Source organism: Bos indicus x Bos taurus, chromosome 17, assembly GCF_003369695.1.
Source record: "Bos indicus x Bos taurus breed Angus x Brahman F1 hybrid chromosome 17, Bos_hybrid_MaternalHap_v2.0, whole genome shotgun sequence".
Taxonomy (NCBI): Eukaryota; Metazoa; Chordata; class Mammalia; order Artiodactyla; family Bovidae; genus Bos; species Bos indicus x Bos taurus.
In genome coordinates this window covers 28,544,833-28,564,981 of record NC_040092.1, presented here as the reverse complement: position 1 = coordinate 28,564,981, position 20,149 = coordinate 28,544,833, and the positions used below count along the sequence as shown (strand labels likewise).

At 38.5% G+C, this 20,149-nt stretch overlaps 1 protein-coding gene across 6 annotated transcripts in view; it reads left to right on the top strand.

Moving 5' to 3' along the window:
• Positions 1–10,086, top strand: part of ZNF268 (zinc finger protein 268) — a 33,836-nt gene extending 23,750 nt beyond the window's left edge. For 4 of the 6 annotated variants that reach the window (XM_027567157.1, XM_027567158.1, XM_027567159.1 and 1 more), the window contains exons 4-6: positions 1,628–1,754; positions 2,049–2,135; positions 5,754–10,086. In XM_027567157.1, the coding sequence (XP_027422958.1) occupies positions 1,628–1,754; positions 2,049–2,135; positions 5,754–8,227 (2,688 nt within the window). In that variant the 3' untranslated portion in view covers positions 8,228–10,086. Of the gene's footprint in view, positions 1–1,627; positions 1,755–2,048; positions 2,136–5,592 lie in introns of all 6 variants that reach the window. The other 2 variants (XM_027567160.1, XM_027567161.1) reach the window with 2 other exon arrangements.
• The last annotated feature ends 10,063 nt before the right edge of the window (positions 10,087–20,149 follow it).

Genomic DNA, 20,149 nt, shown 5'->3' with positions numbered 1-20,149 from the left:
TTTGTCTTTCACCATTGAGTATGATGTTCACTGTAGAGTTTTAAGATATGACTTTTATTATGTTGAAATACTTTCCTTCTGTTCCTACTTAATTGTTTTTATCATGAAAGAGTGTGGAATTTTGTCAGTGCTTCAATTGAGATAATCTTTGAGATAATCATTTTTTTAACTTCATTCTGTTAATGTGATGTATTACACTGAGCAGTTTTCCAATGTTGAACCATTCTTGCATTCCAAGAATAAGTCCCATTTGTCATGGTGTATAATCTTTTTAGGAAGCTATAACATTCTGATTTGAATTTATGCCAGCTTAACTTCAGTGACATACAAACACTGCTCCTTTACCGATCTGTCCCAACTCCTTTTGGTTGTTGATGTCATATGTTTATACACTGTGTGCCCCAAATGATAAACAGTTATTTCAAATGCATTAGTCTCTTACAAGTATATACAGGACAAAATGTAGAGTTACAAATCAAAGTTAAAATAATACTATCATTAATGATTACACAGGTATTTACCTTTGTTCAGATCTTTATTTCTTCAAGACAGCTTCTAGTTATTGTGTAGTGTGGTTTCATTTCACCTGCAGGACTCCTTTGAACATTTCTTTCCAAACAGGTCTAGTGGTAGCAAACTACCTTTGGTTTTTCTGGGGATGTATTCATTTCTACCTCACTATGAAGCACAGTTTTGTCACGTACAGAATTCTTGACTGATAGGTTTTTTTTTTTTTTTTTTTTTTAGCTCTTTGAATATATGGGTTCATAGTCTTTTGGTCTCCAAGGGTTCTGGTGAGAAATCTGCTTATAATGTTACTGATGAGCTCTTGTATGAAACAAATCATTTCTTTCTTGATACTTTCAAGGTTCTTTCTCTCTTTGTGTTTGTCTATTGAAAATTTGAGTGTGTATGTTTCTTTAAGGTTTCATCATTTTTGGAGTTTGTTGAACTTCTTGGATATTTATATCCATGTCTTTCATCAAATTTAAAATTTCATTTTCAAATTCATTGTTGCCCATTTTTGAAAATTTTAGCCATTCTAGATATGTAATGGTGTCTCACTGTTTTAATTTGTAGTTCCCTAATGATATATAATGTTGAGCACCTTTTCATGTGCTGCTTTGCCATCTGTGTATCATCATGCTCAGATCTGTTGCCCCACAAAGTAGCTGCTACTTACAGCTGTTGCCTTTATTCCACCAAATTTTGACGTATCTTTTCTTCAGTGGTGGCTCCTTTAGTCCCCTTTCATGGACTCAGCCTAATGTATTCTTCCCTTATGCCCATGTTCTCCACATGTTCTTTTGTCTTAGCATCTTTGACTCCCTATTAAATTTTTACATATTTAACCTTTGTTTTTCTCTACAATGCTGAACACTTCTTGCAGGCAGGACTGCCATTCCTCCATTTTATATTACCTGCACTAGGTTGAATACCTGACACATGGTGTTCTCATGTGTTGAATGAAAGGTTAACTGATTTAATGCATATTGATGGGATATTTTCAATAAATTTTGCTTTTCTCCTAAAATATTAAAGAATATAAATAATGGACAGCCTTGGTTGGCTTTTATGACAAACTCAGTAAAATGATTTGAGATTGAATAGGGATCTGCTATTTCAGGGACCATTGTCATTCATGGATGTGTTTGTGGACTTTACCTGGGAAGAGTGGCAGCTGCTGGACTCAGCTCAGAAGCACCTGTACAGGAGTGTGATGTTGGAGAACTTTAGAAACCTGGTGTCCCTGGGTATGTACTGCCCCCTTGAAAGGAGTGTGTGTAATCTGTAGGCTTCCTCTTCTTGGTGGCTGAAAACTGGGGCATTTTTGTAAAATACTGGGTGATTTGGGGCTTATACTTAGAGGCCAAGTTTTCTTATTCTTCCTTTGGCATCAGAATATGCTGGTTGAATGGTGTTTACTTTGTTAGAGTGCAAAAGGGCAGCTTCATCATGTCACCTCTAAACTAAATTTTCCCAATTTTTCTGAATCCCTGGGTCCTAGGCATTCTTGATCTAGATTGTCTATAATTTTCCATTCACAGGATATCAATACACCAAACCCAGTATCATTTTCCAGTTGGAACAAGAAGAGCTGTGGATGATGCACAGCCCAAGTCAGGGCCATTCAGGTGAGTAACCAGAACATTTAGATCTTTTCCTCCTTACTCAGAATCAGTGTGAGGTCTGACATTTTGTTCTCTTTGTGTTTGTACTTTTATGTTATTTGTAGCCATCTTTTGCTCATTATTTCTTCTCTGGTATTCTCAGCTTCCTTCTTTTTTTTTCTGAGGTAGTAGACTCATTTCATTATGCATTTAAGCAGCTTTATCTCTTTATCTCACCTCATGTGACTTTCACACCCTTTCTAAATAAAGTTAATCTTCCTAATATTAGAATTGTTTCAGCTGCAATTTTTAATTAACCTTAAATCCACCTATAAGATGAAGTGATTCATTATCACATATTACAAAATGTCCTAAAATGGGCCAGCTCTAAGGATGACTAAGTGATTGACTCATTAAACTGCCACAGGTCTACCCCTTCCTTGCCATTCTAATTATGTATTTTCCTCAAATTTCCTCCCTTGTAGTCATCAGATGGCTATGACAGTTCCAGACAATACCTGCAAATGTACCAGTGACCAGTGGAATAAAGACTGTTCCTTTTTATCAGACATTAAAATCTATTTCAGGAAACGCCAGCAGACTTAACCATGTTCAGTAGGCTAGATTTTTATCACATACCCTGTGTAAAAAAGACTGGCAAGGGAAATGGCAAGCCATCACTGTTGGCTCAGATAAATCATGCTTCCCCTTCGGCAGCGGGTATGGAGATGGGTCTCCAGTTTCCTACCTGAAGCACATGGCCTAAAGGATGGAGGTAGAACATAAAATCAGGTTTCTGCCAACCAGGAGAAGGGCAGCAGAACTGTCAGCTAGGCAGAAGTGTCCACCTTCACCTTCCTTTTTGGTGAGGAAGCATCCAGTCACACCCTTCTTTCCACCCATCCATCTTCAAAATACTCTATCCACCCCTCTTTTCATTCTTACACTATATTAGTACAAGTCTAGATCCTTGTTTCTAATCAGAGCTGGTAGTAGTTTTTCACAGTCTGGTGATCTCTAATTAAAATTATCCACATTCATCTCAAACCCTAATAAAATAATGCTCCAAATTCTCCAAGCCAGGCTTCAGCAGTACATGAACCATGAACTTCCAGATGTTCAAGCTGGATTTAGAAAAGGCAGAGGAACCAGAAATCAAATTGCCAAATCCATTGGATCATTGAAAAAGCAAGAGAGTTCCAGAAAAACATCTACTCCTGCTTTATTGACTATGCCAAAGCCTTTGACTGTGTGGATCAGAACAAACTGAAAAATTCTTAAAGAGATGGGAATACCAGACCACCTGACCTGCCTCCTGAGAAATCTGTATGCAAGTCAAGAAGCAATAGTTAGAACTGGACATGGAACAACGGACTGGTTCCAAATTGGGAAAGGAATACATCAAGGCTGTATATTTTCATGCTGCTTATTTAACTTATACACAGAGTACATCATGCAAAATGCCAGGCTGGATTAAGCACAAGCTGGAATCAAGATTTCTGGGAGAAATATCAATAACCTCAGATTCGTAAATGACACCACCCTTATGGCAGAAAGTGAAGAGGAACTAAAACGCCTCTTGATGAAAGAGGAGAGTGAAAAAGTTGGCTTAAAACTCAACATTCAAAAAACTAAGATCATGGCATCCAGTCCCATCACTTCATGGCAAATAGATGGGGAAACAGTGAAAACAGTGACAGACTTTATTTTTTGGGGGGCTTAAAAATCACTGCAGATAGTGAGTGCAGCCATAAAATTAAAAGACACTTGCTCCTTTGGAGAAAAGCTGTGACAAATTTAGATAGCATATTAAAAAGCAGAGATACTTACTTTACCCACAAAGGTCCATTTAGTCAAAGTAGTCCAAACTACTGGTTTTTTTAGTAGTCATGTATGGATGTGAGAGTTGGACTATAAAGAAAGCTGAGTGCGAAAGAATTGATGCTTTTGAACCGTGTTGTTGGAGAAGTCTCTTGAGAGTCCCTTGGACTACAAGGAGATCAAACCAGTCAATCCTAAAGGAAATCAGTCCTGAATATTCATTGGAAGGACTGATGCTGAAGCTGCAACTCCCAATATTTTGGCCACCTAATGCAAAGAACTGACTCATTGGAAGACTCTGATACTGGGAAAGATTGAAGGCAGGAGGAGAAGGGGATGACAGGATGAGATGGTTGGATGGCATCACTGACTCGATAGACATGAGTTTGAACAAGCTCTGGGAGTTGGTGATGGACAGGGAAGCCTGCAGTGCTGCAGTTCATGGGGTTGCAAAGAGTTGGACATGTCTGAACTGATCTGCATCAAAAGAATATTTATTTAGACATGTGAAGAAGAGTCTGTGGTGGATAAATTCTAAATTTGTGAAAGATAAACAGAGAAAACTTGGCAGCTAAGTAAAACAACTCAAGAGAAAAAATGATTTATGAATGAAAACCAACCATGGTACACCTGCATGATTTACCTGTGAATAGAAATTACATGGTTGTGAAGATGTAAAACCTGAAGACTGATTTAAGCAAAAATATGAAATAGCTTGATTAGGATGGTGCAAGTATGGGAAGAGAGTGTGTATATCATGGGGAATATTAAGGGAGGAGGATGAAAGGAATTAAATCTCTACCCTACCCCCTGATTAGGAGAAAATCAAGTACAACAGAATAGGCTCTTGTTTAGAAAACATGGAGGAAAATGCCATAAGAAAGAGCTAAGAGACAAAACTTTTTTCCTCTGAGGAGAATGAAAAACAGAGAGGCAAGGTGAACAGATGCTGTTTAAACATTAACTACCCCCTCCCCCCACCAAATTCCAAAAATACAAAATAGATAAAGATCAAGACACAGGTCTGAGTTCTTATGCACAATGACAAATATTTGGAGGCTGAATAGAAGCGAGAATGGGTAAAGTTGACCTATTAATAGATATACCAGAGTAACATGCTGACAAAGGTGAAGGACAGAGCAGGGCATTGAGAGAACACAACAGAAAGTCAGCTTTGAAGAAGCAACGTCACAGGGTCTTAATCATCATACCAGGTTTCTCTACATCCTAAATCTGAATCCTTATTCATTTGTACAGAAACCTCCGAATTATATATGTTGCCAAACATCAATTCCCACTTAGGGCAGTATCATGCTCTGAGGAATGAAAATTTAATTTTGCTCATTTTTTTCCTTGTACTTTCTTTTTCTTTCTTTTTTTTTTTTTTTTTAATTTTGGCTGCACTGAATCTTCATTGTGGCATTCAGTTGGATCACATAGTCTTAGTTGCCCTGCAGTATGTGGGATCTTAGTTCCACAACCAGGAATCAAATCAGCATCCCCTGCATTGGAAGATTGATTCTTAACCACTGGGCCACCAGGGAAGTCCCTCCATGTGCTTTCCAAAGAAGCTATTGTACAAAATTTTGAAACTCAAAGCTGTATTTATTATCAGATTTCTATGCCTATTTTCATGTTTTGATTTGTTTCGTTTCTGCAGGTGCCCAGGAGTTTGTGTACATTTACATTTGAGATTTTATTTATATTCAGAACTGATATCGGAAACTAAGAAAAACCTCATGACATGGAATTTTTAAGGCAATTTTATGCTATACTATGATCATGTCACTATTTATAACATATGAGTATTTTCATTTCTAGACGAAGTCTGGGAAATTGATGGTTGTGTGGAATGGCATCAGGAAAATCAAGGCAAGCTGGGAAGTATGGCAGAAGGCTATCCCTGTACTGCTTTTGGAAAACTGTGTCTTATTACTGCAAATAATGCTTCTTCAAGACAGAGACTTCATAAATGTGTCACAAATGGGAAGAGTTTGAAATGTAATATAGGTCTCAGTAATAATTACGCTGGAAAGAATCCTAATGACATTCATGCATTGAGGGAATCATCCGTCCTTTCTAAACATGAACAAGCTGTTATTGGCATAAAATACTGTGAAAGTGATGAATCTGGAAAAACTGCCAACAGAAAGCCACTGCTTATTTGCCAACAAATGCATATGGGAGGAAAATCGTTTGAATGCAATTCCTGTGGGAAGGCCTTCAGCAGCAAGTCGAACTTTGTGGTGCATCAGGAAACTCATGAAGAAGCAAAACCCTACAAGTGTGATGGATGTGGGAAAGACTCCAGCAACAAGTCCTACCTCGTTGCACATCAGAGAACTCACAAAGGAGAGCAACTACATGAATGTAGTGATTTGAAAACTTTTAGTTTCAATTCACAACTTGTTTTACATCAGAGAATTCACACACAGGAGAATCCCTATGAATGCTGTGAATGTGGGAAAGTCTTCACTAGGAGAGACCAGCTTGTTTCCCACCAGAGAACTCATTCAGGACTGAAACCCTATGGATGTCATGAATGTGGGAAAGCTTTTGGTTTGAAATCACAGCTCATTATACATCAAAGAATTCATACTGGAGAGAAACCCTATGAATGCAGTGATTGTCGGAAAGCCTTTAATACAAAGTCTAACCTCATGGTACATCAGAGAACTCACACAGGAGAGAAACCTTATAGTTGTAGTGAATGTGGGAAAGCTTTTACTTTCAAGTCACAGCTCATTGTACATCAGGGAGCACACAGTGGCGTCAAACCCTATGGATGTAATCAATGTGGAAAAGCTTTCAGTTTAAAGTCACAACTCATTGTACATCAGAGAAGTCACACAGGAGTGAAACCCTATGGATGCAATGAATGTGGGAAAGCTTTTAGGAGCAAGTCGTACCTTGTTATACATCAGAGAACTCACACAGGAGAGAAACTCCATGAATGCTGTGAATGTGGGAGAGCCTTCAGTTTTAATTCACAACTTGTTATACATCAGAGAATTCACACAGGGGAGAATCCCTATGAATGCAGTGAGTGTGGGAAAGCCTTCAGTCGGAAATACCAGCTCATTTCACACCAGAGAACTCATGCAGGGGAGAAGCCCTATGAATGCAGTGATTGTGGGAAAACTTTTGGTTTGAAATCACAGCTCGTGATACATCAGCGAACTCATACAGGAGAGAAGCCCTATGAATGTAGTGAATGTCAGAAAGCCTTTAATACAAAATCAAACCTTATTGTACATCAGAGAACCCACACAGGAGAAAAACCATATGGTTGTAGTGAATGTGGGAAATCCTTTACTTTTAAATCACAGCTCATTGTACATCAGGGAGCACACACTGGGATAAAACCGTATGGTTGTAACCAGTGTGGGAAAGCCTTCAGTTTGAAGTCACAGCTCATTGTACATCAGAGAAGTCACACAGGATTGAAACCCTATGGGTGCATTGAATGTGGGAAAGCTTTTAGGAGCAAGTCCTACCTCATCATACATACAAGGACTCACACAGGGGAGAAACCACATGAATGCAGTGAATGCGGAAAATCCTTCAGTTTTAACTCACAACTTATTGTACATCAGAGAATTCATACAGGTGAGAATCCCTATGAATGCAGTGATTGTGGGAAAGCCTTTAATAGGAAAGACCAGCTTATCTCACATCAGCGAACTCATGCAGGGGAAAAACCTTATGGGTGTAGTGAGTGTGGGAAAGCCTTTAGTAGCAAGTCATATCTCATTATACACATGAGAACTCATTCAGGAGAGAAACCATATGAATGTCACAAATGTGGGAAAGCCTTCATTTGGAAGTCACTACTCATTGTACATGAGCGAACTCATGCAGGGGAAAACCCTTATAAATGCAGTCAGTGTGAGAAATCCTTCAGTGGGAAATTACGGCTCCTTGTACATCAGAGAATGCACATGAGAGAGAAGCCCTATGAATGCAATGAGTGTGAAAAAGCCTTCATTAGGAAGTCTCAGCTCATTGTACATCAGAGGACTCATTCAGGGGAGAAACCCTATGAATGCAGTGAATGCAGAAAAACTTTCTCTCAGAAATCAATTCTCAGTGCACATCAGAGGACTCATACTGGAGAGAAACCCTGTAAATGCACTGAATGTGGGAAAGCCTTTTGTTGGAAGTCACAACTCATTATGCATCAGAGAACTCATGCAGATGAGAAACATATTGGTGAGTTAAATATCAGAAACTTTTTCTCAAAAGTGAATTCACCGGAATTCCTAGAAAATTCATACAGAGGAGAAACTTTATAATTGGAATCATTGTACACCATGTATGTATGGCATGTGGAAAGGAATCCACAGAAAGCTGTTTTTTATACACACACACACACACAAATCAGTAAATGTACACAGGAACTGTATGAATTCAGTGAACCCTCTGAAAATTCTTAGCAGGAATTCACAACATGTCTTTAATTTGTGCAGTTGAGGAACAATATGAATGAAGTGAATATCAGAAACTCATTTCTTAACATGCTAACATCTGCAAAGAGTTAATTCCATAATGCAAATGAATATAGAATACAGTCCTTTAAAATTCATAATTTATTGGAATTAGGATTTTAATGAGAAAAAAGTGTTAATTGAATGTATTGCAGGCATCAGAAGCTAATATGTTGGAGAAACCATGGTATAAAATTAGGGAAATTCTTCATCTAGAAATGACAGGCTTCTAATAAAGTAAAATTTTGAATGAGTGAAGATCTATGAATATTTTTTAAACCTCTACAGGAAGGTTTACTATTTTGATTCATCTGGAAAAAATTTTTCCCTTATAAGTTTAGGGGAAACTATGCTTCAAATTATGCTTCTAAACTCTTAGGGAAAGCTTGTAAAAAAATAACTATCCAACTATCAATGATAGACATTTTATAGAATATAAAGATTTTCTTACCTGAGTAAATGTAATCATGATAATAATAAGGATCACATCAGAAGCCCTGCAGCAATGTTTAGGTGTTTTCTTCCTTTCTGTACTATAAAATGTGTTTTGTGGACTTCGACATATTCTTACGGATGCGACATTTGATAAATAAATTAACTAGATAGCAATACTGTTTCCCAGGGATTTATACTCTGCATAGCAACATCTTTCTTTAAAATACAACTTGTTACTAGAATAATATGGCATATAAATGCATTTCAGTACTTTAAAACTTCTACTATTGTTTTGTACTCTCTGTAAATGGACCTGAAAGCTCTCTCTTCAGTTATATAATCAGTATAGCTCACGCTTCATGTGATTGCATATCTGGAATCTGTCCTGCCCTCTTTGATTAGAATACCTTGATTTCCTTTAAGAGAACTGACAGTGTATGCAATGTATACATGATCAGATCGTCATTCAGGGTACCCTACCAGGAGTTGGCTGAGATAGTCCAGAATTTAAATTTTTAATGGACTCTTTAGTACAGAAAATTAAACTTAGCTTTTGTTCTCAGGTAACATCTTGCTGCAAATATTAATTAGTTCCTTCTACATAGATTACCCAGAATAGCTTTAGTTGTTGTCACTTCTTAATTCTAGTTTGCTTCTCTCTTAATTTGAGCTATCTGGTATCCTCTCAGTACTTTTAAATGATACCTTTAAGTGATGCTGCCGAAGTGTGCATGTATACCTGTAGATTCAGAGCAGTGAAAAGTCATTCTACCAGTGGCTTAGTTACAAAATCAGTTTTTTTAATAACCTCACCAATTACCTTTTATGTATTAGCATTGATCTGGAAAGAGCTAGAACCCTGAAAATAAGTTTAGGGCTATCTTGGAGGAATATGAGGATTTAAAACTGCAGATACTTCTGAAACACCCACTACTTTGTGCCCTTCAGTGGGGAATCCCATTGCTTACCCAAAGAAACTGTTTCTTCCATGAAGGATATAGTTACTGATTTCTGAATCCCTAATCCTTATGCAGGATCCAAAGTAGAAACTTGGAGTGAAGAATGATGACTCACAGAAAGGAAGAGAAAGCTTACATAAGGAAAGAATTTCAGATATTTGCTATAGTCTATCCCCTAAACTTGGAAAATGTCATGAATGTGTATTTTGTCATTGATGTTCCAAGGAAGATACATGCGCATAATAAAGAATAAACATATTCTGTGTCCCACTCTCCAAGGTCTATTAGATTCTAAAGGTGCTGTGTTGTGTGATGCATTCACATGCAGCCTCCTCCAGTAGACGCCAGAGATGTCAATGTAATGTTGGAGATGTAAGTCAAGTACTGTGTGAAAGGATATTGCTGGATTGAGCTTGATCTTAAATGGAAAGTTTTCCAGGCGAATGAAACTGAGCAAAAATGAATAGATTTTTATAAGCAAAAAAGTTAAAAATTGAATCTCTGGCTTGAAAATCTACCTAGTTCCTCTAACTCTGCCCTAGCCCCAGAAAAGAAAGATGTATCTGAGACTTTCAGTAATAGTTGATATTTTTCAGGAACATTAAGGGAACGATAATTCTCATGTTTTACAGTGTATGCACAGGAATTAGACATTTTGGGGGAAAATGACAAAGTCATTTGCGAACATGTAATAGATTTTAAAATCCTAAATGGAATTACAGCAAAAATGGATCCAATAATGTATAGTTTTTATTTCGTTAAGTCATGACATTATTTAGTATAGCAGACTGTTAGTAGTGAACCCAATATTTTATTACCAACAGTATCACTGTATTTTTCATAATGTTAATGTGCCCAGCTACATTTTTGCATCCTCTTTGTAGTTAAGTGCAATCGTGCTGCTAATTCTGAATAATGAAATGGAAATAGAAGTTACTGAGGAATAATGTAAGGTTTTTCTGAAGAAAAACATGTGAGGGAAACCCCCTGCTGCTGCTGCTGCTGCTAAGTCACTTCAGTCGTGTCCGACTCTGTGTGACCCCATAGACGGCAGCCCACCAGGCTCCCCCATCCCTGGGATTCTCCAGGCAAGAACACTGGAGTGGGTTGCCATTTCCTTCTCTACTGCATGAAAGTGAAAGTGAAGCCACTCAGTCATGTCCGACCCTCAGCAACCCCATGGATTGTGGCCTACCAGGCTCCTCTGTCCATGGGATTTTCCAGGCAAGAGTACTGGAGTGGGGTGCCATTGCCTTCTCTGAGCCCCCTAGTGTCCTTTAATCTTTTCTTTTTAATATGCAGTATGCCAGATGGTGGGAGACTCAGCAGCCATCCTAGAACCTGAATTCCTCTTGAGGATGGAAGCCATCTGCTTGAGTGTAGTAGAGAGAGAAGAGTGATGTGGCTCTCTGATAATGATGGAGCTGCTATACCACCCCTAGACTACCAAGTCTGGGCATCTTTTTACACAAAAGAGAGATGAACTGTCTTGTCCAAGTCTTTTTTTTGTTGTTTTTGGGAGGAGACTTGGTTCTGTTATGTGCACCTGAATCTGATCCGAATTAAAACTTACTAGGATGCTTGGAAGATTTAATATTTAAAAATCTTTTTGTAAAATTAATCACTAGGTGGGGGGGAAGCCATGAGTAGTATCTCAGTGTGTGTAGATAAATCAGTTGATGGGCTATAATTCCCATAGGTGATTTTAAATTATTATTAAGTTAGAGATAGAAGTTAAATCCTTTGCAAGTAGTATGTTCCCAAAACTGAAAAATGTCATACTTTATGATAAAACAGTAATTTAAACAGTATACCTTTAAATTAAGAACATTTAAAGCATGCTCATCAATTTTATTGAGCAATCTAATGGCAGTTCTAGTCAATATGTGAGAACAAAAAATTGTAAGGAATTGGGGTTTGGGGTAGAAACAAAAATCCAATTGTGTGGAGATGTGGTTGTCTATTTAGAAAAACCAAAATAAACTATAGATAAATACTTAAACTACAGGCTTTAAGGCAAGATGTTTTGTACAGCTATGAAAGCTGTCAGTTTGACTGTGAGCACAAGCAGACCTCTACATCTCTGTGCTCAGATTGACCTGCCCTCAAAATATCTGAAGGCAGTTTTGCAGTGAATCAACCAAAAGCTTCAACAAACCTTAGTTGAAATACAGATCAGATTGAGTCATCTTTACCCTATTTCCCAGTCTAAAAGCTGACACCCTTTTCTGGAAATGAATATATATTCAGAGCAGAGTAAACATATATTCAGGGCAAAGGAAATTATCAGGAATATATAAATACCTTATATAATGAAAAATATAATTTTACCAAAAAGATGATTCTACATGTGCAGGCACTTAAAGCATCAAAATCATGCAAAAACAAAGCTTTATATACTCTTACCAGTTTAGTTGGACACTTCAACATTTATTTCTCAGTAGCATAACTTGGTTGAGAAGGAAATGGCAACCCACTCCAGTGTTCTTGCCTGGAGAATCCCAGGGACAGGGGAGCCTGGTGGGCTGCCATCTCTGGGGTCGCACAGAGTCGCACACGACTGAAGCAACTTAGCAGCAGCAGCATAACTTGGAGACCAAAAACAAACAAGACTGTGGAAGCACTGGGTAATGCCATCACAAACTAAACTTGGTAGGCACATCTAAAACATCTGACAGCAGAACACACATTCTTTTCAATTGCACATGAAGCATTAATCAATACAGACTATATCCTGGGACATTAATTATAAAATTTTTCAAATAATTGAAATCATACAAGATGTCTTCAGACTGTAATGCAGCTTTACAAGAAACCAATTGCAAAAAGAACAGGAAAATCCCCAAACACTTGGAAATGAACAGAATTCCAGTCCTAGATATTTCAAGAAAAATATGGAAAATAAACATACACAAGTTAAAATACAACATTGATTTTTTTTTTTGAGATGCAGATAAAGCAGTGCATAGAGAGAATATCACTAAATGCTCGCATTAAAAAAGAATAAGGATCTCACATCAATAAATCCCACCATAAGAAACAAGAAAAAAAACTAGTAGATCCCAGGGTAAATAGGAATGAAATAGTAAGGATAAGACCAGAGACCAATAGAACAAACAAACAAATGGGGAAAAAAGGAAGGGAATAAACAATGCAAAACACAAATCTGACAACAGGTAAAATGGACTAAATTTTTGAAAGGTAGAAACTACCAATAAAGGTAATCCAAATAGTGCTACATTAATTAAAGAAATTAAATTCAGTTTAAAATCCCCCAACAAAAAAAAGGATCAATGCCACGTCCAAGGAGTGGCAGCTGCGCGGGCACAGGAGGGCCGAGAGGAGCTACTCCACATTCAAGGTCAGGATGGGTGGCTGTGAGGAGATAACCCCTCATCCAAGATAAGGAGCAGCAGCTGTGATTTGCTGGAGCAGCTGTGAAGAGATACCCCACGTCCAAGGTAAGAGAAACCCAAGTAAGATGGTAGGTGTTGCCAGAGGGCATCAGAGGGCAGACACACTGAAACCATAATCACAGAAAACTAGCCAATCTGATCACGCAGACCACAGCCTGTCTAACTCAATGAAACTAAGCCATACCGTGTGGGGCCACCCAAGACAGATGGGTCATGGTGGAGAGGTCTGACAGAATGTGGTCCACTGGAGAAGGGAATGGCAAACCACTTCAGTATTCTTGCCTTGAGAACCCCATGAACAGTATGAAAAGGCAAAGTGATAGGATACTGAAAGAGGAACTCCCCAAGCCAGTAGGTGCCCAAAATGCTTACTGGAGATCAGTGGAGAAATAACTCCAGAAAGAATGAAGGGATGGAGCCAAAGCAAAAACAATACCCAGTTGTGGATGTGACTGGTGATAGAAGCAAGGTCCGATGCTGTAAAGAGCAATATTGCATAGGAACCTGGAATATTAGGTCCATGAAACAAGGCAAGTTGGAAGTGGTTAAACAGATGGCAAGAGTGAACGTCGACATTCTAGGAATCAGTGAACTAAAATGGACTGGAATGGGTGAATTTAACTCAGATGACCATTATATCTGCTACTGTGGGCAGGAATCCCTTAGAGGAAATGCAGTAGCCATCATGGTCAACAAAAGAGTCCAAAATGCAATACTTGGATGCAATCTCAAAAACGACAGAATGATCTCTGTTCATTTCCAAAGCAAACAATTCAATATCACAGTAATCCAAGCCTATGCTCCAACCAGTAACACTGAAGAAGCTGAAGTTGAATGGTTCTATGAAGACCTACAAGACCTTTTAGAACTAACACCCAAAAAAAGATGTCCTTTTCATTATAGGGGACTGGAATGCAAAAGTAGGAAGTCAAGAAACAACTGGAGTAACAGGCAAATTTGGCCTTGGAGTATGGAATGAATCAGGGCAAAGGCTAACAGACTTTTGCCAAGAGAACACACTGGTCATAGCAAACACCCTCTTCCAACAACACAAGAGAAGACTCTACACAGGGACATCACCAGATGGTCAACACCGAAATCAGATTGATTATATTCTTTGCAGCCAAAGATGGAGAAGATCTATACAGTCAGCAAAAACAAGACTGGGAGCTGACTGTGGCTCAGATCATGAACTCCCTATTGCCAAATTCAGACTTAAATTGAAGAAAGTAGGGAAAACCATTAGACCATTCAGGTATGACCTAAATCAAATCCCTTATGATTATACAGTGGAAGTGAGAAATAGATTTAAGGGACTAGATCTGATAGAGTGCCTGATGAACTATGGACAGAGGTTCGTGACATTGCACAGCAGACAGGGATCAAGACCATCCCCATGGAAAAGAAATGCAAAAAAGCAAAATGGCTGTCTAAGGAGGCCTTACAAATAGCTGTGAAAAGAAGAGAAGTGAAAAGCAAAGGAGAAAAGGAAATATATAAGCATCTGAATTCAGAGTTCCAAAGAATAGCAAGGAGAGATAAGAAAGCCTTCCTCAGCGATCACTGCACAGAAATAGAGGAAAACAACAGAATGAGAAACACTAGAGATCTCTTCAAGAAAATTAGAGATACCAAGGGAACATTTCATGCAAAGATGGGCTCGATAAAGGACAGAAATGGTATGGACCTAACAGAAGCAGAAGATATTAAGAAGAGGTGGCAAGAATACACAGAAGAACTGTACAAAAAAGATCTTCATGACCAAGATAATCACGATGGTGTGATCACTCACCTAGAGCCAGACATCCTGAAATATGAAGTCAAGTGGGCCTTAGAAAGCATCACAATGAACAAAGCTAGTGGAGGTGATGGAATTCCAGTTGAGCTATTTCAAATCCTGAAAGATGATGCTGGGAAAGTGCTGCATTCAATATGCCAGCAAATTTGGAAAACTCAGCAGTGGCCACAGGACTGGAAAAGGTCAGTTTTCATTCCAATCCCAAAGAAAGGCAATGCCAAGGAATACTCAAATGACCACACAATTGCACTCATCTCACACGCTAGTAAAGTAATGCTTAAAATTCTCCAAGCCAGGCTTCAGCAATATGTGAACTGTGAACTTCCAGATATTCAAGCTGGTTTTAGAAAAGGCAGCGGAACCAAAGATCAAATTGCCAACATCCGCTGGATCGTGGAAAAGCAAGAGAGTTCCAGAAAAACATCTATTTCTGTTTTATTGACTATGCCAAAGCCTTTGACTGTGTGGATCACAATAAACTGTGGAAAATTCTTCAAGAGATGGGAATACCAGACCACCTGACCTGCCTCTTGAGAAACCTATATGCAGGTCAAGAAGCAACAGTTAGAACTGGACATGGAACAACAGACTGGTTCCAAATAGGGAAAGGAGTACGTCAAGGCTGTATATTCTCACCCTCCTTATTTAACTTCTATGTAGAGTACATCATGAGAAACGCTGTGCTGGAAGGAGCAACAAGCTGGAATCAAGATTGCTGGGAGAAATATCAATAACCTCAGATATGCAGATGACACCACCTTTATGGCAGAAAGTGAAGAGGAACTAAAAAGCCTCTTGATGAAAGTGAAAGAGGAGAGTGAAAAAGTGGGCTTAAAGCTCAACATTCAGAAAACTAAGATCATGGTATCTGGTCCCATCACTTCATGGGAAATCGATGGAGAAACAGTGTCAGACTTTGTTTTTTGGGGCTCCAAAATCACTGCAGATGGTGACTGTAGCCATGAAATTAAAAGACACTTACTCCTTGGAAGTAGTAATGAATCCTTGGAAGAAAGTTATGACCAACCTAGATAGCATATTAAAAAGCAGAGACATTACTTTGCCATCAAAGGTCCGTCTAGTCAAGGCTATGGTCTTTCCAGTGGTCATGTATGGATGTGAGAGTTGGACTGTGAAGAAAGCTGAGCGCCAAAGAATTGATGCTTTTGAACTGTGGTGTTGGAGAATACTCTTGAGAGTCCCTTGGACTGCAAGGAGGCCCACCCAGTCCATCCTAAAGGAGATCAGTCCTTGGTGTTCTGTCCTTGGAAGGACTGATGCTAAAGCTTAAATTCCAATACTTTGGCCACCTCATGTGAAGAGTTGACTCATTGGAAAAGACCCTGATGCTGGGAGGGATTGGGGGCAGGAGGAAAAGGGGACGACAGAGGATGAGATGGCTGGATGGCATCACCAACTGGATGGACTTGAGTTTGAGTAGACTCCGGGAGTTGGTGATGGACAGGGAGGCCTGGCATGCTGTGATTCATGGGGTCGCAAAGAGTCGAACACGACTTAGTGATTGAACTGAACAAAAAAATATCCAAGCTCAGGTCATTTCACTGGTCATTGCTATCAGACATTTAAGATAGAAGTAATTCCAATTCTATACAAACTCTTTCAGAAAATAGATGACAAATAAATATTAACTCATTTTATGAAATTAGCATTACTCTGATTTTTTAATGAAAGATTCTACAAATGTTCTTTATGAACACAGATGTAAAAATCTTCAATATTAGTTAATTTACTCCTGAAATATGTAAAGGGTAATACAAGAAGATAAACTGGAGTTTATCTTGGGAATAGGAAGCTGATTCAATTTCAGAATTCGATCACTAATTCATACTGGAATAACTACAAAAAATCGCATGATCACATCAATAGGTGTAGTAAAAGCATCTGTTCAAGTTCCACAGCACCCATTAAAAAAATAAACAAAAAAAGAAACACCTCAGCAGGACTTCTTTAGTGGTGCAGTGGATGAGAATCTGCCTGTTAGTGCAGGAGACACGGGTTTAATCCCTGATCCAGGAAGATTCCACATGCTGTAGAGCAAATGAGCCTGTGCAGCACAACTATTGAGCCCATGGTCTAGAGCCTGTGAGCTGCAACTACTGAAGCCCATGTGCCTAGAGCTTGTACTCCACAGCAAGAGAAATCACTGCAATGAGAAGCCCTCACACCACAGTGAAGAGTACCCCCACTCACTGCAACTAGAGAGAGGCGGCACAAAGCAACAAAGACTCAATGCAGCCCAAAAAAATTAAATAGAAACCTCATGTGTAATGTTAAAAAAACAACAACAACAACAGCGAATCAGGAATAAGAAGTTGCTTCCTCAAACTAATGAAGCACATCTGGAAAATGTCTGTAGTTCATGTAAGGGTGAAAATAAACAGCTTCCCCTAAAATTGAGAGCAAGTAAACTATATCCACTCTCACCACTCTGTTTCAACATTGTACTAGAAGACTTAGCTGATTGCATTAGGCAAGAAAGAAAAAAGGGTAGATATTAGAAAGAAAGAATAACAACCATACTGAAAGACAGCATGACTGTCTTCAAGAAAACTCCTTTTAAAACTTTACCAAAAAAAATCCACCATAACAAGTCAATTAAGCAAGATAGCAAAATATAAAATCAACATTCAGTTGAAGTATGGCAAAACCAATACAATATTGTAAAGTAGCCTCCAATTAAAATAAATTTATATTAAAAAATAGAAATTAAAAAAATAATAAAATCAACATTCAAAACTCAGTTCTGTTTTTACATACTTGGAATATACAATGGGAAATTTGAGTTAAATGCACCACTATTTACGACAGGACCAGAAAACATGGAATAATTAAATGTAAGTCAAGTGAAATGCTGAGAACAGCAATGAAGAGGGGAGTAATGCCGGGAGCCGGCATATTGCATATTGAGTGCATATTGCATATTGAGTGCAGCACTTTCCACAGCATCATCTTTCAGGATCTGGAATAGCTCAACTGGAATTCTATCACTGCTGGGAGCCAGTGAGGAACTCCGCCCATGACAAAGGTCATGAGGAAGGAGGCTCGGCATATGCAAAGGCGGGATCGAGTCTCAGGAGTCCCCCTGGAAATTCTCGAGCATATACCCCCAAAACCAGAGTCTGCCTACTTTCTGCTTTGTGCCTTCACCTACACCTCTGACTTTACGGGGGGCTGTCCCCCACTACCTCTCTGAAAAAAGAGTTAGCTTACAGTTCCAGTTAATAATTCCTGGGTGTGACAGTGTTTAACCTACAAACTCCTTTGGAAATCCTCTAGCCTGCCTGAATAGGTTTTTCCGGCCACATGTGATTGTTCAGAGCCTCCCAACTGTGAGAGGCAGGAGATGTTCTAAACTGTCTAAACACAGATTCTTTTGAGTAGTTAAAAGATTGATTAGAAATTGTATTGGGGAGGGATTTTCACTTGTTGGGCCAATGTTTGCTGCTAAGTTTCCATATCCCTTACCTGCTGTGTCCCTGGCAGTGTATTGATTAATATAATTGGTGTAAGTAGTAGCTTTAATGTTTGTAACCTGTTAATTCTTTTTCTTGTTATAGCCCACCACACCTTTGCTCTGTAGGAATGCAACTTTATCTAATGCTTTTGGAGGGTGGCTCCTGACCAATCATCTTTAGAGAAAAATAAGTTTTCTGAAGAAAGGGTCTTAAAATGTTAACAGGCCTCCGGGCCAGAAGATGATGCAAATCACCTAAGCTTTTGCATATGATAAGTTTGCAGGAAGAAAGCCTGGCTTGCTGCCTGACTCTATCCCTTCCCCCATTATCCTCTATGCATAACTTAAGGTATAAAAACTACTTTGGAAAATAAAGTGCGGGCCTTGCTCACCAAAACTTGGTCTCCCCATGTTGTTCTTTCTCTTACCTTCTGGCTGAATTATTCAGCCTCTTTTCTCCACTGAATTTCCTCACTGAGCTATCCTTATTTCAGCCTCTTTTCACTGAATTTTACTGAGCTATCCTCATTCTATTACTCTTTATATCCTTAATTAACATTTAATTAAGCAATTGTTTCCTGATCTTCGCCTACGCCGTCTCTCCTTCGAATACCCTGGATCAGCCGGGGCTGGTCCCCAGCAGAGTAACAATGACCTAGATACTGAAAGGATGTGCCCTGTTAATGGACTGAAAGAGTCAATGTTGTTAAAGTGTCAGTGTTCTCCACACTAATTTTTAGATTCAATCCCTTTCCTATCAAATTCCCAGGAAGATCTTCTGTGAAAACTGACAAACATCCTGAAACATATGTGAAATAGCAAAGGAACTAGAATACTCACAGTTTTGAACAGGAAAAACAGTCCAAAACATACACTATTTTATTTCCAGGCCTATCATAAAGTTACAGTAGCTATAACAGTATGGACTTCTGAAAGGACAGACATATCGATTAGTAAAACAGAAGAGAGTCCTGAATAAAACTACCCACTACACAGTGAACTGATTTTTGTCAAAATTACAAAAACAATTCATTGGAAAAAGGATAGTCTTAAAAAAATGGTGCTGAATCACTTGCACATCTATTTGAGAAAAATGTATATGTATCTTGGTCTATACTTATACCATATACAAAAACCAATTTTCTGAGGAGTATACTAGAGGTTGAGCTTCATCCAGCTAAAGGATTGATGGTGAGCATTTAAAATATTTAATTTCACATCTAAGACTAAAATGAGGGTTGAGCAGATGGAAGAATACTATACAAAAATATATTCTGGTAAAGTAAAAACATGAGTAAGCATAGAAAGAGGAAAGAGAGGGTTGAGGGAAATAAGATACTTCCATTAATAGGAAATCAAAGGATACCTCTTTAATTCTTAGGCTGCTGATAATAAAAGGTAGAGAAACATGAGATTCAGAGCACTGGAAGATGATATAAAAGTAACAACTGGAACAAAAATATGAAGCCTAAATTACAAAAGAAATTACTTGAAAGAAAATAATGCAACACAGGAAAAAAATAGTAAAGATAAATAGGTTGCACTGAAATAACAGGGAAGGGCAGGAGAGAAACCATTTATGATGGTAGAATTCCCATGATACACAGAAGAAATGATGAAGTTGGAAGATTGTCATTAGGCAGCCAC